The sequence below is a fragment of the Triplophysa dalaica genome, chromosome 24 (genome assembly GCF_015846415.1).
Source record: "Triplophysa dalaica isolate WHDGS20190420 chromosome 24, ASM1584641v1, whole genome shotgun sequence".
Taxonomy (NCBI): Eukaryota; Metazoa; Chordata; class Actinopteri; order Cypriniformes; family Nemacheilidae; genus Triplophysa; species Triplophysa dalaica.
Genome location: NC_079565.1, coordinates 3,476,563 through 3,499,160, shown reverse-complemented (window position 1 = coordinate 3,499,160; position 22,598 = coordinate 3,476,563). Strand labels below are relative to the sequence as shown.

At 38.9% G+C, this 22,598-nt stretch overlaps 2 protein-coding genes across 3 annotated transcripts; both read left to right on the top strand.

Moving 5' to 3' along the window:
* The first annotated feature begins 557 nt into the window (after nt 1-557).
* dhtkd1 (dehydrogenase E1 and transketolase domain containing 1) lies at nt 558-9,383 on the top strand. Its single transcript, XM_056740548.1, has 17 exons — nt 558-813; nt 1,042-1,194; nt 2,332-2,543; nt 2,744-2,938; nt 3,638-3,907; nt 4,618-4,789; nt 5,115-5,313; nt 5,504-5,816; nt 6,142-6,226; nt 6,698-6,837; nt 7,022-7,172; nt 7,349-7,455; nt 7,536-7,700; nt 7,781-7,863; nt 7,951-8,120; nt 8,245-8,330; nt 8,570-9,383. The coding sequence occupies exons 1-17, from the start codon at nt 639-641 to the stop codon at nt 8,669-8,671; spliced, it is 2,778 nt and encodes a 925-aa protein (XP_056596526.1). The 5' UTR covers nt 558-638; the 3' UTR covers nt 8,672-9,383.
* A 595-nt stretch (nt 9,384-9,978) lies between these two features.
* camk1db (calcium/calmodulin-dependent protein kinase 1Db) lies at nt 9,979-22,553 on the top strand. Of its 2 annotated transcripts, none has more exons than XM_056739807.1 (11): nt 9,979-10,429; nt 16,073-16,204; nt 16,746-16,820; nt 16,893-17,031; nt 17,267-17,396; nt 17,665-17,740; nt 18,221-18,333; nt 18,742-18,820; nt 19,775-19,862; nt 20,473-20,623; nt 21,061-22,553. In XM_056739807.1, exons 1-11 carry the CDS (start codon nt 10,335-10,337, stop codon nt 21,087-21,089), a joined length of 1,107 nt encoding a protein of 368 aa, XP_056595785.1. In that variant the 5' UTR covers nt 9,979-10,334; the 3' UTR covers nt 21,090-22,553. The 2 variants fall into 2 exon arrangements, with proteins under 2 accessions (XP_056595785.1, XP_056595783.1); XM_056739805.1 differs by having other exon boundaries at nt 9,980-10,429; nt 21,090-22,553.
* The last annotated feature ends 45 nt before the right edge of the window (nt 22,554-22,598 follow it).

Sequence of the window (22,598 nt, the reverse complement as noted above, 5' to 3'; positions counted from 1 at the left end):
TGGTAAAACTGACACAAATATGTGTAGGTGTTGGAGATGTGAACTGACCAACGCATTAGTGCCTTGCGTTTGGAGAAGGTGACTGTGTATTTATTTGTGACTGAAAGTAATGTCATTATTAGCTGTAATGCGGTGTGTCTGCCAATAGGTGGAGCTAAAGTGATACTTAGATCTTTTGCAAAATTATTGTAGCGGAAATAAACGTGATTAATGTATATATACTTTTCATATTGATGTATTTTTTATAAATAAAAGGTTTTTTTTGGTTCCATAAAGAATCTTAAACATCCACAGAAAAGTTTAGTTGCAGCAGAAATTTTACGAAAAAGGTTGATTTTTAAAACGTCCCTGTCGCCAATAAACAAGCAATCTTCGTATTGTGTTTCTTAAAACACTCAGTTGACAGACGGACTCCTGTCTGGAGATTTGTGTAACATTGGCACCATGTGAACCACAACGTAACCTATCCAAAACCTCCAGCCAATCAGCGGAGAGCAAACGACCACGTTAAGCCAATCAGCGTTGCGCAGACGATCACCTCCCACAAGTCCTCGCGCATTATGGCCGCGCAGTAAGCTGCGTGGACCCTCATCGAAACTTTTATTATTTCGTCGCGTTTTATTTATACATTTTCCAGAATGACAGCGGTTATGAGGCTTATGACCTTGCACAGACTTTGTCATCAGGCTTTTAGGTCTACGCGGCCGGTTGTAGCCAATTTGTATCACACGCAGCGGGGAGTTTACGGTTACCGACCGAGAGACGATCCGGAGAAAGATGCTGTTCTGCCGCAGGTCTCCGCGCTGAACCAAGGCCGGTGCTTTTTAACACGTCAATAAACATTTGGTGTCTATATTATCATACGATGTATTTATTTAAGAACATATGCCTGTCTGTGTAATATTAAGTTGAACGTTGCATGCAAAAAAACGCAATGTTACGTTAAAGATTAGACGTGTGCATGTAGAATTCTCATTGAGCAATAATGTCTGGAGTCCATGTGGGAATATGAGCGCTGAATTGCGGCGTTTGTGTAAACAGATCACGGACTGGCGCGATTGGTGGAGGCCTATAGAGCACATGGACACAAGGCGGCTAAAATTAACCCGTTGCTTCCAAACGCCCCTGTCCTGGAGAACGTGCCAGAGATCAGCCTTCTGCATGGAACTGTGCCAGGCACCCTCAACACCACTGGTTAGTTTACATGCACATGTATGCATTTGACAGTGCATTCCAGCTACACATGTATTTATTTTTTGTATTCCCTTCGAATTGAACCCATGACCTTTTACACTACTATTTTATAATGGTAATCTTGACGTATGGCTGAATGACTCAAGGTTCAATAAAGTGTAGTTATGTACTATTATGCTTTCGTTATCAATGAACTTTAAATGGATATTTCAGAGGCAAAACTAAATTTTCACAATATTTGCCCTCATGTCATTATAATACCACGTGTGGTTTTCTTCTAATTGGTAGGATGGAAGTGAATGGGGGGCAATTTTCTGAAGCTCAAAAAAGTCCTTCTATAGATCTAAGAACGGCTCCGTGGTATTAACAAAGGACTTCTGAAGCGCAACAAGCCTCCGGTTCACACACAGCCGAGGGATAACAGAAGCTTGGCACTAATGTTAATAGTTCATAAATAAAAAAGCAAGTTTTGGAGCTTCAAAAAATTGCCTCCCATTTTACCGCTTGTATGCAAAACGATACGTGGAATTATAACTCTACTGCATTATTTTTCAAGAAGACAGTCTTATTCAGTCACGATTCCTTGAGGGTGTTTAAAATATGGGGAAATTTTGATTTGAATATCGCTTTAAATGCCTCATTTAAATGTTGATCTAAAGTGCTTTACAAGTGAGACAGTGAAACTACACACTCTTCACAGCATATAGAGTTAGAAAAATATATTGCTATTTCAGCATACTAGTTGAGGACCTACTACAGATAGATCACAGTCACATTTTACCACAGAAAACCTTTTCAGCTTATTCTTATTTTTGTAAAAATGAGCAAAATCGTCTTAACATGAATAGATTTGCTATGGACACCTGTTAGGCAATGCATACTGTATGACTATCAGAAATGTATAGCTTGTATTTTGTTTGTGCGCTCCACATAATTAATATACATGTGTTTAAAAGTGTATTTATATGAAAATGTTTTATTTATTTTTTCATGCTGAAAAGTGTTTTCTGTGGTATCGGAGCTTGAAGGGTTAGTCCATCCATCTTTATCTTCTGAACCTATAGGGTTTTGTAAAACAAGGACAAATGCTGAAGAATGTTTTTTTCACGGTGAAATTAATGCTTGTCGTCATTCCAGGATTGCGGCATTTTGGGAAATCTGAAGCGTCTGCCGAAGAGGTGGTGTCTTACCTGGAGAGAACGTACTGCGGGGGAATCTCGGTGGAAACCAGTCAGCTCCAAACCTTACAGGAACGAGAGTGGATTGCGGACCGCTTTGAAGAGCTCAAGAAAGAAACGTTCTCTCCAGACGAGAGGAGACAGCTGGCCAAACTAATGCTTGAATCTCAGGTATTGTACGTCACTGCTTGTAGAAATATCCTGAAAAGCGTTATTTAAGAACTTAAGAAGAGATTCTTTTGTTTTAAATCGAATAAACATGTTGCTGCTTTGCCTGTGTCATGTAAAGCTAAATAATCCTACTAGGAAGAATATGAGTTTGACGGAGAATTAAGAATTAATTTGGCATCTCCTCTGTTTGTTTTCTGAAGGAGTTTGACCACTTTTTAGCCACCAAGTTTGCCACGGTGAAACGTTATGGAGGTGAAGGAGCAGAGAGCATGATGGGATTTTTCGACGAGCTTTTCCGCTCTGCTGCGTACAGCGGCGTGACAGACGTGGTCATGGGAATGCCTCACCGCGGACGCCTCAACCTGCTCACTGGTCTCCTGCAGTTCCCTCCAGAGGTTAGTAAAGTTTACGGCTAGATGGACTTTAACAGATGTGTCTTTGTGATCCCAGACATTTACAGCAAATTTGTTGAGAATTAAACAATTATTTTTCACCTTTAAACATTGGCTCCTAAAATTGGGGGTCACAGATTTTGTGACATTTTATAAAATATAGAAATTTGTCATAGATTTTATGCAACCAAACATCAGAGAAAAGACCACCAAACAAAATAACCGATTTTCCAGCATTGTTTAACTGAATACACAAGTTTAAGATGATAAGGTTTTATTCGGCTGGCTGCAATGCACCCTACACAAAGGGTGTCTTACTACGAAAAGGTTCGAGAACAACTATCTCAAAAGTAAACAAAAAAGAATGTATTTTCTTTCTGTTGCAGCATGCAATACCTTTTTAAGGTATTACGACACCTTATAATTGAGCATTAAATAAGTGCTTCAAACTTGGACTTGATTCCTTGATTTTCTTCCCTGCCAATCATTTATGTGCGCTTCTGCTTTAGCTCCTCCCCTTCTCTTTATTCACAACGTCTTGTCCTCTGAGTCACCAGCACTTCTTTCAGCATGAATAGACCCATCCACCCCGCAATGACAGTTTATTTTCTAACAGCAGGTTTGCCGAATACTGTGTTTGACAGAGCGCCTGGAGTCATTCTTGAGCATTGACAAACTAAATGCTTGTCCTGTCTCTCCCAGCTCATGTTTCGTAAGATGAGGGGTCTCAGCGAGTTTCCGGAGAATTCTCCTTCTATCGGCGACGTGCTGTCCCATTTGACCTCCAAGGTGGAGCTGGACTTTGGTGCGGGACACCATCTCAATGTCACTATGCTACCCAACCCCTCCCACCTGGAGGCGATCAATCCCATCACGGTGGGAAAGACTCGAGGCCAACAGCAAGTCAAAGAGAACGGAGACTATTCAAGTGACCCCAACTCACAGCCGGGAGACAAAGTCATATGCCTGCAGGTCAGGACTTGAGATCTGTGCCTGTTCTTTATTCATTTTAAGGTGTGCTTATAGTGTGTTGGTTAAGGTTTAATGTCTATCCAATTCCTGACTGGATCAAGTTAAACCCCGCCTGTCATGTGCTTCTTGTTGAACGTTCAAATTGACAATATGGTTGCGAGTTGCCTAATTTTGTTAAAGGGATACTTTAATTTCTTTAACAAAATTTCCCAATTTGTCTCACCCACAAGGCATCCTGACTGAATATGACTTTCTTCTTGAAGAATAATGCAGTCGGAGTTAAAATGCTACGTATCTATTTTCTCACAAGCTGTAGAATGGGGGGCAATGTTTTAAAGCTAGACATTATCGTTAATAGCGCCGTAAAAATGGATATTTCTCTTAAACAAATGGATCAATTCGCTTCAGAAGACCTTTGTTAAGACCTCGGCGCGGCGTCGAGCAGTTCTTTGATTGAAGGATGCACTTTTTGGAGCTTCAAAAAACTGCCCATTCTATTGTTTGTAAGAAAAAGGATACTTGGTACTTTAAATCTGACTGCATTATTCTTCAAGAAGAAAGTCATATTCAGTCAGGATGCCTTTTGGGCGAGTAAAATATAGGGAAGGGTGAAAAATATTCTTGGGTGAAGTATCCCTTAAACCGTGACAAATATTGGAAGTATGATGAAAGCTGCCCTGAACTTACCATCACATATCTGGCATTTACAGGTTCATGGCGATGCTTCGTTTTCAGGCCAAGGCATTGTACCCGAGACGTTTACCCTGTCAAACCTCCCCCATTTTAGAGTCGGAGGAAGCATCCACCTGATAGTGAACAATCAAGTGGGCTACACCACTCCCTCTGAGAGGGCACGGTCATCTCTCTATTGCAGTGATGTTGGTATGTTTTCTTTAAATGTCTAAACGTTGATTTGGAATGAAATTCAAATGTGAAGCATGTAACTTTTTATACAAAAAACTTTCTTATCTGCCAGGCCTATCAGAGCAAAATTGGCTCATCTACATTTATTCATTTAGTAGATACCTTTACCAATTTGCCAAAGCAACTTGTCTTCTTTCTAATAAATCTTTCTAAGAAACCAACAGGAAGGATTTTGGGGAAAATTGTTTTTTAAAAATCACAGCTTTCCACTTACTGAATTTATTTAATTGTCAGTGAACGTGTGAAAAATGGCAGAGCTTTATCAAAGTGGGATGTTTCATAGGTAAAATAGTGGGATGTGCTATAATCCATGTAAACGGGCACGACGCTGAGGAGGTGCTCAGAGCGACCCGGCTGGCCGTCGAGTACCAGCGACGCTTCAGGAAAGACGTTATCGTGGACCTTCTCTGTTACCGTCAGTGGGGGCACAATGAGCTGGACGATCCCTCTTTTACCAACCCCGCGATGTATAAAATCATTAGGTGGGTTTTATACCTCGGATATTCAGTTTTGGGTGTCACTTATCCTGTTGCTTATCACACATTTTGACATGTGTTTGTGCTGAGTCCATTTGGATTTCTGTAATAACGAACACTTCGTATTTGTGCAATTCACGAAACTTGTTTGGTTCTGGTGCTTCTTTCTCTTACAATTGTCTTTTTCGCCTGCCAGGTCGAGAAATAGTATCCCGGATTCATACGCAGACCAGCTGATCTCTGAGGGTCTGATGACGGAGGAAGAGCGCGGTCAGATCAAGACCACCTGCTACACCACGCTCAATGACCGACTGAACAACATGACCGTCTACAGCCCTCCGCCAACCAACCTGCAGGGCCGTTGGGGAGACCTGGTGGAGCCCCAGAACAGAATCTCAGTGTGGGACACAGGCGTAGCTCTGCCCCTGCTGCAATTCGTAGGTGCCAAATCTGTGAGCATACCTGAGGAGATTCACCTACATAGTCACCTGATGAAGACACATGTGCAGGTATATAGAAACCGGCTCTGTTCACCTTTGACTGGTGTGGGTGCTTATAAAGTTTTTATGATGATTTGTGTTTCATGCTGTATAGCTCTCGGATAAGGTTCAAGTTTCATCTTTAACACTCAATAAACAGCTTTAAATCGGAAAGGGATAGTTCAGACGAAAAAGAGACCTTTGTGTTTTTTTGTGTTAATGTTGCAAATTTTTGTAAATGTTATACAATTTCAGTTTCTTTTATGCATTGCAGGCCTAACTTTTTGGCCGTGATTGAAATACTGAAAGTCTTTTTTATTCGAACATGCCTGTAATTTTTTGGACGTTTTCGTAGGCCCGGCTGCAGAAACTTCAAGAGGGAACGAAACTGGACTGGTCCACAGCAGAAGCCCTGGCTTTTGGCACATTGTTGTGTCAGGGTGAGGGTCTTAATTTGCCTTATTTTAGGGTCACGAACAAACAAGATTTGAATAGACCCCAAAAAATAGCCAAATACAAAGTCATTAATAAATTAAAACCAACAAAAATTTCAGAAATAAAGAACCAAACTTAAGATCTGTATTCCAGAGCTATGTTTTGAACTTGTGCTTTTACGGCTTTAAGAAGTTCTCTCTTAGGGTTGATCTTTCTTAATTTCTCAGTTTTGTTTCCAGTGACCGATGTTAAATTCAATTTATTTTCAGTTCATTGTAAATTTGATTATGACAGTCATAGGTTCAGAACAATATGTTTACTTTCTGTCATTTGAAAATCAGTTTTGATCTTAAATTTTTGTTCAAAATGTCATGAAACTGCCGTAATCGTGAACCCAGTTGTATGTAGTGAATGGATGAGTGGTTTTGCTGGAATACAACATGACAGATTCACTGATAGGTTATTTTCCACAACAGGATTCAACATCCGTATTAGCGGTCAGGACGTGGGCCGGGGCACTTTTAGCCAACGACACGCTATGGTCGTGTGTCAGGAGACCAATGACATGTATGTACCGCTCAATCACATCAGCGCCCAACAGAAAGGTCAATTAGAGGTAAACCAAACCATTTACAGACATAAGTATTATCACCTATGTATGGTTTGTTACAGTATATATTGAATTTTAAGCAGTGTGCGTGTTTTAACCAAACACACACTTGTCATTAATTTCAATATTTGATGTTATTACATGGGTTTTTCAGCACGTAATTCAGTGTTTGGTGTGTGTTTTGTTGTAGGTATGTAACAGTGCTCTGTCTGAGGAGGCTGTGTTAGGATTTGAATATGGGATGAGCATTGCTCTGCCTAAACTGCTGCCTATTTGGGAAGCTCAGTTTGGAGATTTCTTCAACGGCGCCCAGATCATTTTTGACACTTTTCTGTCTGGAGGTAAACGCATAAAAATATAATCTTACCACAAGCTAAAATGTGTTTTAATAAATCCTAATATGTGATGCGTATTCAGATCACTTTAATTAAATCGTAAATAACTGCAATGCAAGATGATGTTTTTATAAGATGTTTTAAAAACCTTAAGCATTTATGTAAGGTTTCAATCTTTAAAGGTGAAGCTAAATGGCTTCTGCAGAGTGGACTGGTCATCTTATTACCTCACGGGTATGATGGAGCAGGACCCGAGCATTCATCCTGCCGAATTGAGCGCTTCTTGCAGGTGAATACATACGCTTGTCTGTCGTTCTGAGTTTCATTTTCCAGAATCACTTATTGTGCTTGTTTTTGTGTGATCTGTAGCTGTGTGACAGTAAAGAGGAAGGTGTTGATGGCGACACAGTGAACAAGGGGGTCGTGAACCCCACCTTACCAGCCCAATACTTCCATCTCTTGCGAAGACAGATGATTCGAAACTTCAGGAAACCGCTGATTGTGGCGTCTCCTAAAACTCTACTGCGGTTCTCCGTGAGTGAATATTTTTAGCAGAACCACACCGGATTGTTGTGTTCTTCTGTGATGGAGCACTGACCTCTTTTTGACACTAGGGGGCCGTGTCAAGCTTAGCTGATATGGGACCTGGAACTTCATTCAGACCTGTGATTGGTGATTCTGCTGTAACCCCAACAAGGTATCTGATTTGAAACATTGGTTCCTGGTGGAAGTGTTGTATTCCTGTACTTTCTTCTGAAATGCATATTTTTCTCTTCTCGTGCAGTGTGCGGCGGGTTCTGGTGTGCTCTGGTAAACATTACTACGCTCTGCAGAAACACAGAGAGACATTACCAGAGGCGGTCAAAAACACAGCGATAATCCGGGTGGAGGAACTGTGTCCCTTCCCCACAGAAGCCCTACAACAGGAACTCAGTAAATACACAAACGCCAAAGGTGCGATCGTACATCGATTCATGTTTGAGACACTCTAATCATTGTTCATTTGCATTTGTTTCCAATGGAATTATGATAATGTTGTGCGTATGCGAAGCGTTTCTTCATTTCATTGATGTTGCAGAGTTTATCTGGAGTCAAGAGGAGCCGCAGAACATGGGCTGTTGGTCATTTGTCGCACCAAGATTCGAAAGACAGTTGGCCTGCAAGGTCAGACATCTTAGTTGTCGACATTTCTCATGCACCACATTAAAAAAATACAATAAATCTAAACGTACTCCAGTATGCTAGCAATCATCTTTAAGTTGACAAAATAAACATGGCACATGTAAATATTGAAAATTCTTTGACTTTCCATTCTAGGAAAGTGTCATAGAGTAAACTTATGAAACGTGTAAGTTCATTTGTCGATTGACGCTCACTTGTTGATTTTATCATTTGTCCCTTAGTTGAGGTTAGTAAGCAGACCTGCGCTGCCGGCCCCCGCTGTGGGCATCGGGACTCTCCACCACGAGCAACATGAAGCAATCCTAAAATCTTCCTTCTCCTGAGAGATCCAACAATCTCAAATCTGATCAATCTTCTTTATCTGTAGCCTACACGCTAAGACAACAACAAACTCAAAACTCTGTTGCCCAAACAATTGGGAAACAGGTGACACAAAGAAATATTGCCCATATAGGGACATTGTTTACCAAACATTTCTTACTGACATACAAATTATCACCGGAAACGTCTTCATACCGTAATTGATCATGTGGATTATTCTGTAGTTATACAGAAGGAAAGTTGCAATTTAGAAGAGATATGCCGGTGTATAGCATCTATGGTTTTTCGTAGCACTTTTAAATGAAATGTAAAGAATTATTATAAATATACTTACAAGAGTAGGTAAACACTATAGCAGGTTTTAAACCACGGATCAAGCGATGTTACAAGATTCTTAGTTTGACTAAGTTTGGTACCTGATCAGTTGTGTAAAGCATAACACGTTTGAATGTGAATCAGGAAGGATAACTGGATTTATTGACTATAATCAGATGAATGTAGAGTCTGTTTACAAACAATTCAAAGTATTAAATACAAAATTCAAGAATTGCAATCAACGTACCTAGTGTTTACACAACTTAAAAGGTACTTTAAACACCCATGACAAGCCCATCCAATGCTTACGTTTGATGTGAAATGTAAATTGTCAGTAGTGTATTGTGTGAAAGTTGATTTTGAAAAAAATAAAACATGATTTAAAAATCCTGGTTTTCATCAAGCGTTACTTGCACATTTCTCCATATCTAGCTGTTTCCACCTTATAAATCCCTTTTCTATTCATAGACAATGAAACAAAAATGATGTCATGTAAACAGTGTCTAAAGAGCTGAAATTATTATAAAATACATGTTTTACTTTGGTTTCTTTAGACGGTTCCGTGCCACAATGCTATGGAAGAACAACATGCGTTCTCCAAACAACCTGCAAGTCAAAGGTTTCAAATAGGAGCATTTATTTATTATTGCCTCTTTTGAACCTTTTCCCACATGTGCAACAGAGTTTCTGTGAAGTGTGACTAAGTTCTTTGTAGAAATGTACAGGTGTATGTTCTGCACTTTTCTGTGCATTGTTTGCCCATTTTTGCCATATACACGTTTCTGTTTTTAATTATGATCTTTCAGTTATTAACACCTGGCTGAACATGTCTGTGTGTGGAACTGGAGCATCGTGTGCAACGTCAAGGTCATAGGTTCGATCATCGCACTGAAAAACAAATGCATACTTTAAATGCATTGTAAGTCACTTTGAATAAGACAAGTATTGCTCAAATGCGTAATGTAAGAACATGCATCATGTCTGCGTTTCCTGACGCAGAGTCCGTCCAGCCCTCTTTTTCATTCAGTTTCCATCACACAATCCGTTTATTCACGGGGCAACCGGGTGCCCGTAACAGCCCAACCTCGCAAAGCCTTGACGGAACGATGCGTTTGCGCGGTTAAGTTGACGCGGTGAGTCAGTGAGGCGGTTCCGCAGCGAGTCGACTCGAGCGGATTAGTCGCGCGCACGTACCGTCGGAGCTGATATCGGAATGCGGGCACCGATTAAAGCCGGACACACAGCGAGAAGGACCTCTGCTCGCTTTTACCCGGTTATCTGGTTTTGTTTCCTATCAAGGTTGTAAAGATTTACGCGTTAAGAAGGTTATTCGCTCTGCCTGGAAGCACCATGTCCAGGGGAAGCGACGAGTCTGCGAACGGAACGTGGAAGAAGCAGGTGGATGATATCAGGAAGATATTCGAGTTTAAAGAGATCCTCGGGACGTGAGTATTTATCACGCTTTTACATCGTCTGATCTTTAGTGACTTGTGTCAGTGTCCTCCAATTTGTTCTAAAAGTTTGACCTGTAACGACGATATGCTGGAGACCGAACCATATTTTAGTATAATATGTAACATAATCATAATAATCGAATCGAATAACCGCAAAAATAATTATATGGTCTCACCAATAACTGGTGTTTAGCTAAGTAAAACTACAAAAAACATGGTAAATATAGTTTAACCATAATAAGACCATAGTTGGTTTTCCTAAGAGATCCAGGTTAATGCTCACAAGTCTACAGTTTAGTGCGTTTGAGGACATTGTCATTCATAAAAAAAAAATCATAATTTTTTAACCGTAAATATAAAGATTTGGTAGATTGTTTACCAAACTATATAGTTAACTACAAATATCATGGTTACTGCTCCTGTGATACTATTGTAAATTTGGAGTTGCTATGGTTTTACTGCAAAAACGTAGTCAAAGTATGCATTGTGTATTGAAACCATGGTTCAATTTTGTAAGGGCGGTGGCGAGATGAATCAGCTGTAGGAGGAGATGTTCAGGTGACAAAAAGTTGTCAATGAATAGAAGGAATGTCCATTAAAGTGAAAATGATTGTATTATTTATACACCCTCATGCCATTCCACGTAGTGTGTATGACTTTCTTCTGCCAAGAATGTTGGTGACCAAACAGCTTTGGTTCTCATTGACTTCCTCTGTTTGGACTTAAAATCCGAGACATTTCTCGTAATATGTCAATAAGGAAGAAGAGGGTAAATAAATGATGACGGAATTGTCAGTATTGTGTGAACTATCCATTTAAATCCAAACTTAACCCAAATGACATGGTTTTAATGAGCTTACTTTCATCATTCCACAACAAACAGCACAACCTCATGTTGACATTAACAACCGTTTCTAATTTGCTTTTGTGTAGTGACTGGCATTGAAGAAGGGTAACGGGGTTTTCCCCGGTAAAGCTTTGACATTATAGGGTAAATTCATGCCAACATCAAATTTGTTTGATTTATTTACTCACGCACATGACATTAAATATCTTTTGAGACCTCCCGGTGCACAAATAAAGATATTTACTGTAGGTGACATCCGAGAGATTTCCAGGCCTCCTCATAGGCATCATGGTTATAGTTGTTGTCAAGTTCCAGAAAAGTACTAAAGACATCGTTAAACTTTGTGAAGCGACGACAATACTTTACGTGCGAAAACCCCCCCAAAATAACTACTTTAATCGATATAATGTCCTCTGGTTTGTCAGTCTATGGTACACGTTCACGAGAGCACTTCGACGCATGCGACGGTTGGGCAAAAAAGTGCAAGTCTTCCTTGATATCGAATTCATCAGACATTTTGCGAAGATCAGTTTATATACATCGTGTGTCTGCTTGTAAACACAGAGTTGTGTTCTCGTGAACGTGCACCATAGACTGACAAGCCAGAGGAGAATATATCGATTAAATTTGTTATATTAGTTTGTTTTTCGCACATAAAGTATTGTTGTCGCTTCAAAAAAATTCACTTGAGCCACTATGATCGGATGGACCAATTTAACGAAGTCTTTAGTACTTTTCTGGACCTTGAGAACAACCGTAACCATGATGTCTATGAGGAGGCCTGGAAATCTCTCGGGTGTCACCTAAAAATCTTTATTTGTGTTCCTAAGACGCCGTGAGGTCATAAAACATGTGGAACATCATGTGGGTGAGTAAATCACACAAATTTAATTTACCCTTTAACAAGAAAAGGTCTATTTTGGACACTGTAGATTTGCAAGTACCATATTCCCGAGATACCTTTACATTCAGGGAGAGAGGAAGTGTGTGGTTTTTCATTTTGTCTGGTTTTACCACAATTTTCTGACAGTTGGATAATTATGGAATGGTCAAGAAAAGCCACTACATCGAAACCGAAAGTGCAAATTATACATCCAAGGACAATGTGTGTATATAGGTGGTCTGTCAGGTATTGGGGTATTTCAAATACCAAAAATGGGGTCTTGCGTATCTCACATCTCTATACAGTGAAGATTTATTTTGCTGTTGCTTTAGTGGTAACACATCAATCACGGCTGGTAAGTGATTTGTATAGAGCCACTTTATTAATGCCAGTTATCAATATGAATCATTTTATCTTTTTAGGGGATTCTTGGATGTATCTCCACACTTAAATCTTTTTTGTTGTAATCCACAAGCATGTTATCGTCTCAGCAGATATCAAAGCTATGTGGGGACATTTAGTTATCTGACAAAGGTTCAACACTCCCCCCCTAATGTGAACTCTCTTTCTCTCTCTTACTCTGATTTGAGAAACGAGGATTGCAGATTCAGCCTGAATAACTCCATATTTATAATTGTTTAATAGTTTAGACACAATAAAACATACAAAACATTAGATTTGTGTCTAATCCGTTAAAAAGTAATGGCGCACCAAATTGTAATCACATCGGGAACACAGATTATCCATATAGGATTTCCCATCCTGAAGATGACATAACTGATCCTTTAATGCGCCTTATACAAGATTTCACGGACTCTAGACACACTAAACTGAAGCCATTTAAACAGCAGGTTAAAACTTGTTGTTAAATTGTTTAAAACGAAGACAATTCTTTAAAATGGTACGTTTCTTTAAACGGATTTAATCAAGCATGCAGATTTTTAATAGTGACAGATGGTCAAAATAAGTCTCAGACAATCTGTAAATATTAGAAAATGTTCTGAATTAAAATTGTAAATGGATGTTATAAAATGCTTACAAACACACACCTTTGTATGCTCATTCTGTATGAATGCAGATTGGATTCACCATTGATAAAATTAGGTACTTCCCCCTACATTACACACTTTACCCCTGTTCAAATTATTGTAACGCATGCACCCCCTTGCGCAGTTATTTGTCATAATGGGAAAGAATCTGCATGCACTGTGTTTGGGTTCCTTGGGTTCAATGACGCATCAATTGTATTGGCTGTGTGCCTACGGCTAGATTTTGTTTTTTGTCAGAAATAGTTCAGTCTCTCCAACACACAATGACTCAACAAATACCTACACACATCGACCACCCATTCTCGTGCAAATACTTTCAGTAACGCAACTGAATCACTCTAAGCGTTCCTGAAAGAGAAATTACGATCAGTGGGATGTTAATCCAGGAGCATTTTTAGATTAATCCCATTTTAATCCTGTGACCTGTAAAAGTGGAGGAGACGGTTTAACTGAAGGTTTCTATGTGCGAATAGAACATAAAATGACACATTTGGCTAGAGAAAAAACAAATAAGCTTTCAAGAAATCTTCATCCCTCAGGCATACATTGTAAATGCATCACGGTCATTTTTGTTTGGGGTTACCCGTAACTCATTTCTGAACCCAGAACATTTCATTTAAACCAGAAGGCCTAAAGTCTTGATCTGAATTGACATCCCACACGTGTGATAACACACACGTCTCATTCGCTATACATATTGTGAAACTCATTGACATTTGCATGGGAAATTCAACATTAGTCGCAAAGCAATGGGGATATGCACCACAGAGTCACTACTCCTATCCGACCTCATGCTATGCAAATTAGAAAGGTGTAATATGTACAGTGTGCAAATGCATGTCGCCCCGGACACATTATTTAAAAATGTTGTTTATACTTGGTTACCTGGTGAAGCACTGTTGCAAAATGTAAACGTTACAGGTGTGTCTAGTGTAATGGCTATGCAAAACCGCAACACTGACAGGAAGCCCAACTCTTGAAGGTCATGGGTGGATGCAGGTTTATAGCGGTACTCTCATAGCATTTACTGCAGGGTTTATACTTCCTGTGGCTTTGATGATTTCCTCTTCAGTTGTGCAAAACTACACCACGTGGTTACGCCGCTTCATTTTACTTTGTCTGTTTTTGACCACAAGAACAGCGTACGAGAACTAAAAATATTGAAAAACTCCCTGGTAAACAAAAAACAGCAGTGCAGGACAAGAATTGCAAACCCAAATGCAATTTTATTTATTTTATATTAATTCTTTATTGTATGATATGTAAATGAAATGTACACACTGTCGCCTCTTAGATTTTAAAAGCAGAGATGATGAATGCCGTAGCCACGGCAATATCTCTCTCTCTCATACATATCTTGCAAAGTATTAAACCTTCTGGGCTCTCGCCCAATGACTCACTGCATTTCCAGCCTCCTGATGGGTTTATGTTTTAATCACGGATGAGAGTTGTGTTTTACAGTTTAAAAAACAGATGACAAATCCTTTGTTTTGGCAATGCACCAAGCCCTTTATTCGATCAAATGATTTGGGGAACCCTTTTCCTAAAAATACCGTTTTGTTCCAAGAGGCCTTTATGTCTGTGGTGTGATTGTGTCAGTATTTTTAGACGAGTGTGTTAGCTCGGGGATTAGAGCAGATTTTCATTGACCAGAACAGGAATAATTGATTACACAAAGTGCGTTATGATAAGAGGACATACTAAATTAACCGAAGGTGTGTGTGTTTTCTGGTATCCATCACCTAATGTCCCCACAAAGATAGTAATACCAGTAGATTTTGGACATTTTTCAGGTCCCCATGAGGGAAAACAGCTTGTAAATCATACAGAATTATATTAATTGAAAATGTAAGAATGCAGAAAGGTTTGTGTGATTATCGGGTTTAGGTGTTGGGGTAGATTTAGGGGATGGAATAAATCATAAGCCTGATATAAAACAATGGAAGTAATAATTTTTTTCCTGCAAAGGCTGGGCAATAAAGTACAAACAAACAACAATAGACTTCCATAAATATAAGACATGGAAACCAGTTTGTGTGTGTGTGTGTGTGTGTGTGAGAGAAGGAGAGAAGGACAGGGTTGTCCATATTGTGTTGTGTAATCTATGTAATCTATCACATTTATTCTTGATGTTAAAATCTTTATTTTGCACAGTGTGTCGAGAAAATGCTTTTTCAATAAAAAAAGAAATATCATTCTAAAAATAATCAAAATTTTAATTTAACTATAAAATAAATAATTTAATGTAATATTAAAAGACCTACATAACAGCCTTGCATTTGATCACTTTTTAGTTAAAAAAAGTTAAAAGTTAAAAGTTTTTTTAGTTTGAATTTTTTTTAGTCTTTTCTTTAATTATTTGCTATCTTAAAACTCACACATTTACAATGTAGTCTACACATTTGGTCCTTCGTTCACCCAAAAATAACAATTCTGTCATTACTCATCCTCTTCTCATTTCAACCTGTATGAATTTCTTTCTTTTGCAGACCACGAAGAAAGGTTTAAAAAATAATCTTGGTAACCGAACAAAGGCGATACCCAATCACTTGCATTGGTTTTGTGTTCGTTCAACAAAAGTAAATGGGTACCCACCATTGTTTTGTTACCAACAATCTTCAAAATACCTTCTTTTGTGTTCTTCAGAAGATAGATAGTCATACTGGTTTGAAATAACACATGGTGAGTAAACGATGACAGAATTCCCATTTTTGAGTCAACTATCCCTTTAACCTTTAGAGTCCCCAAATGGTTTCCAACAAGGCTTTGTTTTCTCTTACCTACTCTTGACTCATTCTCCTTTCTTTATCAACAATTACAACTAATCATTTTTCCTCTCTCTCTCATACCTCCAGTGGGGCTTTCTCTGAGGTGGTTCGAGCCCACGAAAAGGCCACGGGTGACATGTGCGCTGTGAAGTGCATTCCAAAAAAAGCCCTCCGAGGCAAAGAGAGTGGAATCGAAAACGAAATAGCAGTCCTGAGGAAGTGAGTATTCAAAAAGCCTCTGAAAAAGTCCAACGTCCTTCCTCCAGCAGCAGCTCTAACCTAAAGTGCAAAGGAAGTAGTTAGTGGGTGTTTCAGCTATTCTCCTCCGAGCAGGCGATGACTCAGTCTTCATGTCACTCTCCTCACGGCCTCCTACCTTCACTGACTTCTACCTGTCCCTGTGTAAAGCGTTAGAAGTGTTTTAAAGGCCGTCCGAATGATTCATACGGCCTCCGCCGCAGACCTCGCTATTCACCGCACGTTGAGGCCGAGCACAGGTCTGTGGTTGTCATGGTAAAAAGGCGTTTAGGCAAGAAATGATAGAAAAGAAGAGATGCTGTATTGCACAGTGGTCACATGATGTTAATAAATCAGCACTTGTGTTATTGCCTATCTATAGAATACAGACTTCAAGATTTTATGCATTATTATATGCAGTTATATGCAGAGCAATGGTGATTTTCAGCTTGATTTTGTGCACTCAAAACAGTAAAAAATTCAGGTATGTTAATGCATTTCATCATTTCATTTTTTCTATCAGAATAAAGCACGAGAACATTGTGGCTCTGGACGACATTTATGAAAGCCCCAGTCATCTCTATCTCGTCATGCAACTGTAAGTCCACACCGTTTGCATATTGTCTTTATTTATCTTTTGGTCACAACATCACATTTTCCTTTCTCTCAGTGTGTCAGGCGGAGAATTGTTCGACCGAATCGTAGAACGAGGCTTCTACACCGAGCGAGACGCAAGCGCTTTAATAAAACAGGTCCTGGATGCGGTCAACTACCTGCATTTGCTGGGGATCGTCCACAGAGATCTTAAGGTGACAGTTCCTCTCCACCGAACTCCCATAACACCTTAAAGAAATCTATATACAGAGACAGTTTCGTTATTCTTCAAGGGCAAATGCAACCACGCGATGAGTAACCGCGTGCACGAAAGACTTGAAAGGTCAACAAACGCTGACCACTTATTTCCACTTCAGTAGAAAGGAGAAGTGTAAATTAGCATCTCTCGTTTATTTTTTCACCTTGATCGTCTCTTTTGTCTCCTTGTAGCCTGAAAATCTGCTGTATTTTAACACGCATGAAGAATCCAAGATTATGATAAGTGATTTTGGGCTGTCCAAGATGGAGGGCGCTGCCAATGACATCATGTCCACAGCATGCGGGACCCCAGGCTACGTGGGTAGGGCTGTCACCCCATTTATTTTACTCATGGCTCACTAAATTGGATTAAGTGTGAATCAGTCTTGACTTAAAGGAATAGTTTAACCGAAACTGAAAAATATAGCACAAATGAATACATGCAAATGAATGTGTTTAGAAAAACATAACACATTGTAAACAATAACCAAATGTTTATTTTGAATTAAATTCAAATTTCTTAGTATATTTATTTATTTGTAGATGTTATTTATGCCCTTATCTCTTTCGTCTTAATTTGTTATCTTTAGCACCGGAGGTATTAGCACAGAAGCCTTACAGCAAAGCTGTGGACTGCTGGTCTATTGGAGTTATTGCTTATATCCTGTAAGTAGTTGCATTTCATAAAGGGATAGGTCACCCAGAAATAAAAATTCTGTCATTATTTACACATCTTATTGTCATTTTAAACCTGTATGACTTTCTTTCTTCTGAAGAACAAAAGAGAAGATATTTTGAAGAATGTTGGTAAGCAAGAAGCGTCGGTCCCCGTTCACTTCTATTGTATAGACACAAAACCAATGCAAGTCAATAGGGACCAACAGTTTTCTGTTACCTACATTCTTCAAAATATCTTCTTTTGTGTTCTGCAGAAGAATGTTGTTGGAAAATTAATGAGGGTGTGTAAATGTTGACAGATATTTCGATCTGTCCCTTTAACATTAGTTTAATCATTAACATCATTTAATAATGCTAATTTTAACAGTTACTTAGATATTTTTAAAGAATCTAAAGTTGTTCCTACATGAACATTGAACAATTACATTGGCGTTAACTAACATTTACCATAATACTGGATTTTTTCAGATTGTGCGGTTACCCTCCATTTTACGACGAGAACGACTCCAAACTTTTCGAGCAAATCCTTAGAGCCGAATACGAGTTTGATTCGCCATACTGGGACGACATTTCCGATTCAGGTGAGTCGAGTGTTATGGCTCCGAATCTTAAATCATCACATACGCACTATATAGTCATTTGTATGGAGCCATTACTATCAGTGATAGTTTTGTGACTGAAAAACACTATACAGCACGACTCCGGTTACTTCCACTTATTTGTCACTGATAGTCACGACTTGAGTGACTTTAATACGTTTAATTTCCCCCGAAACAAACCACTTTTGCAGCCAGATATAAATCACCAATGAAAGGCATTATCTGGCTCTCGGCGATTCGGCAGCATTTGAAAATAACAACTCAACACCCACACAACAAGCTGTTCCCTGATGCCTGGGGAAGTGTGGGAGGGTGTCAATTTTTCACAATTAGAACTGCGCCCTTGTGTAACGGATTTAGGTCTTTTTCTGATTTTGTGTTGTTTCACAGCTAAGGACTTCATCAACAAACTGATGCAGAAAGATCCAGAAAAGAGGCTCACTTGTGAAGAGGCTCTGCTGCATCCATGGTAAGCGACAAGGAATACGGCTGATTGTGTTCGCGCACGTACTGAGTGTTAATTGTGTGACCTGAAGGAGTCAACAAGTGGCGAATCTACAATAAGCACCTGTGGGAAGCAATGCTGACCCTATTACATTACATTTATTCCATTCCATTCCATTTTCTACCGCTTATCAAAACTACCTCGGGTCACGGGGAGCCTGTGCCTATCTCAGGAGTCATCGGGCATCAAGGCAGGATACACCCTGGATGGAGTGCACATTACATTTATTTAAAGAGATAATTCAACCCAAAAAATGAATATTATTTTATCATTTACTCACCCGCTGTCATTTTAAACCTGGATGATTTTCTTTCTTCTCCAAAATACAAATGAAGATATTTTGAAGCATGTTGGTAACCAAACAACGGTGGTACCCATTGACTTCTATTGTTTGGAAACAAACCCAATGCAAGTCAACTGTTGTGGTTCGGTTACCATCCCTTTAACTATCCCTTTAAGTAATGCTTTTTTATAAGTATGTGTACAGCTTACACAACACTCTTCCAATAGATCTCATATACATCCCTCGACTAGATGCAATTTTAACTATTTGAGTTTTTAATTATATTTGTTCTGTTGGTATTTGTCCCCGTGACCCGAGGTAGTTCGGATAAGCGGTAGAAAATGGATGGATGGATGTTGGTATTTGTGGTACCACTGTGTTAGCATCTACTCAAAGACCTTTTCTTAACTTTTATATTATCTTAAATATTTTCAAGCTTCCGACTCATTAAACCCATTTTTGTAGGTGTTTTGGAGCACCAGACAACCCAAAGCTCTTTGTTCATACAGTAGATGTCATACTATGATCATGTTTTAGCTCATGCGTTTGGTTATGTATCATCTGACTGCCTCCTCATGGATGTTAGATGAAACTGCATGTAGTCTGACCACCGACTATCTTCTTTTTTTCTGCAGGATAGCTGGTGACACTGCTCTGTGCAAGAACATTCATGAATCAGTCAGTAGACAGATGAAGAAAAACTTTGCAAAAGCTAAATGGAGGGTGAGTGATCACATTTATTTTCCAGTTTGATGTTTATTTTGAACTATTTGCTTTCGATATCTGTTTTCCATTTTCTGGAAAAAATACTGTTGACGTTTTTGGTTTCACTTTTAGGCCTTTTTCTTAAAAACTATTGGACTACATTCTATTATGACTTATTAACCATATTAACCTGACTAAGGTTTATGCTCTTAATTAGTTCATCTAACAAACAAAAAAATCTTCGTTTATTAATATTCATATACACGACTCAATATGTTGAAGCTCCAAAAAGCACATCCATCATTAATAAAATCCAAATGACTCCAATGGGTTAATATTTGTCTTATAAAACAAAACGATAAAAGTATGATAAAACAATATATATTTTATATACTAATGGAACTGAACCCAAAACAAACTCGTAACTCTAAAATCAAATATGGCAGAATGTCAATAACATTACATCTCATTGGTTTTTCATGTCTCGTGAAAACATATCATACAACAACTAGTCAATAGTCATGCAAGAAGGAAAGTCATATACATGTGGGATGATGTTGAGTAAACTATTTATTTAAAGTGGCAGTCTAATATTTGTCCCTCTCTCTCTTCTTTCATCTATCTACAGCAAGCATTTAATGCGACCGCAGTGATCAGACACATGAGGCGTCTTCAGCTGGGCAGCAGTATGGATTCTTCTCAGCATGGTAAACAGAATCAGCCGTCCATGCCGGGAAAGAGTCAGTCTGTCGATGTTTCCACAGTCAGCCGCAACGACTGTAAGTTATCACTGCAGCGTTTTGTTTTTTGCGTTCGCTGTTATTTAAGCCGACGTCCCACAAGCCGATTATTTAAGCGGCTTTCAGTCGTAAGCTTCATTTGCATAGTCGCTGGAGAATCAGCGGGTGGACTCGACTTCCTGCTGAGCTAATGGTCCAGCCGACTAAAATACAACGTCTGAGGTTGAAATTACTGTTTGTCGCCGAGACTAATGGTCTTGGTAATGACCAGTGAGGTTCCTTTTATTCTAAAACATATGATCCAAACTTTTCCATCTGCAAACGGAAAGCCTGATGTGTCAAATGACAATTGTTATCTGTTATAATTGAATAAAAGGCTCGTGGGACGCCACCCGACAGGATTTTTGTTGACCGTGTTGAGTTACTTACCATCTATGATGTGTCCTGTATGTTGTATATCTCGTGTTGTCGAACAGCCCTTGAAGAGGGTGTTATCTTTGTCTAGGTTTGGCTGAGCAGCAAGCGTCCAACTCTTCCTCGAGGAAGGGAACGCCCGAGCACCATCCACGCCCGTCCACGGTCACCACCATCATCACCGGCTCCAAATGACATCACTTCCTGTTGGACTGCTCTTTTGGAGACTATGGCACTTTAGGAATGTTTCGAAAAAAACATTCTTATGCTCATCGGTAACTTCAATTGTCACAGTCACCTGTTGCAAGGTCCTGTTTCCTTCTTAGGAAAGTCAGTGAGGTGTCGTTTAAAAAATTGTCGTGAAGCACCGACTGTATTTTTGTGGGGACTGTATGACCGAGCAAAGCTGGCGACATGGGCGTACGTGGCATTCTGTCAAAAGTTTGTTTGACGTGACTCTTTAAGATCTGATCAGAGTCTTAGAAAGTACATCAGGACACGAATGAAAGCACAAGAGCTGTCTAGATAAGACCGATTTCATTCGTAAAACAGCTGTTGTCGTTTTTGCTGCTGTGTTTCAACCTGCTGCTTTTTTGACCAAACCAACAAAAGTTGTCAGTTTAAAACTGACAAAATGCTTAGAGAAGTTTATGTAGTAAATTAAAAATAACAACGAGCAAGTTTTTATTGTCATCTAAATTCGTCTGATATGTAAATGTGGGAATGAAGGATGTGAATATTGTATTTAATGAAAACATCAGTTTTAATTGTTTTACGAAGAATTTGTTAAGGGACGTTGAGTAATATGTATTTCAAATGTTTTGCAAGTCTGTATAAAATAATTCACATTGAAAACACTTTTTGAAGTGTTTTGTGTAGTGTTTGGAGTTCTGCAAATGCATTTCTATTTTTTCAATGGCTTCTAAAACATTAAAAACAAATGTGGTCACGTTTCATTATAGTGTTTATGTTACAGTGTATTTACATGAGTGTTGAATAATGAACATTTGTTTTGTGTAAATTCAAGTATTGTTCAGTTGTTGTTGACAATGAAAATATTGATATTGTGATAAATACCTATATATAGTGATATTATTCTATGTGATATATATGTAACATAAACACTGTAATGATGTCATCATAACTTGGTTTGTAATTGTATCAAACTAAAACTATAGTTATGAATAGTATATGCTTCAGTGACAAAACAGCTATATGATGGACGTTTGTATTTGTTGACCTTGTGTTGCCTATTTTGACAGAAAATAACAAGAATTGTCCAGTGTTGGACGGCTACACCGGGTTCTCTGTAGCTGAAGCTGTTTAGAGATCTGTTTAATGAATTATGATCGTGAGAGGACAGTCTCTACTCTAAATCCCACCCATTGTGGGACTTCATACCAGCGGTCTGAATTTAGCACCCAAGTGCTGGTTCTTTCATTTAAGTCACAGAAATGATGTAGACGTTTTTTTTCTCTTTGGCAGATTTGTATAATGTTGAATGTTTCTTGGTGAGTGTATGTTTATTTTGAATTTGTATTAAACACAACAATGATGCCAACTATTTTGTTGTGTTTTTTCAACTTGGTTTTTATTTAAC

Coding starts and splice junctions, on each gene's coding strand:
- dhtkd1 (XM_056740548.1), top strand. CDS start 639: ATGACAGCGGTTATGAGGCTTATGACCTTGCACAGACTTTGTCATCAG. Junction 7,173..7,348: donor TGACACTTTTCTGTCTGGAG/GTAAACGCATAA, acceptor CAATCTTTAAAG/GTGAAGCTAAATGGCTTCTG. Junction 8,121..8,244: donor TAAATACACAAACGCCAAAG/GTGCGATCGTAC, acceptor TTGATGTTGCAG/AGTTTATCTGGAGTCAAGAG.
- camk1db (XM_056739805.1), top strand. CDS start 10,335: ATGTCCAGGGGAAGCGACGAGTCTGCGAACGGAACGTGGAAGAAGCAG. Junction 16,205..16,745: donor GAAATAGCAGTCCTGAGGAA/GTGAGTATTCAA, acceptor TTTTTCTATCAG/AATAAAGCACGAGAACATTG. Junction 17,032..17,266: donor TCGTCCACAGAGATCTTAAG/GTGACAGTTCCT, acceptor GTCTCCTTGTAG/CCTGAAAATCTGCTGTATTT.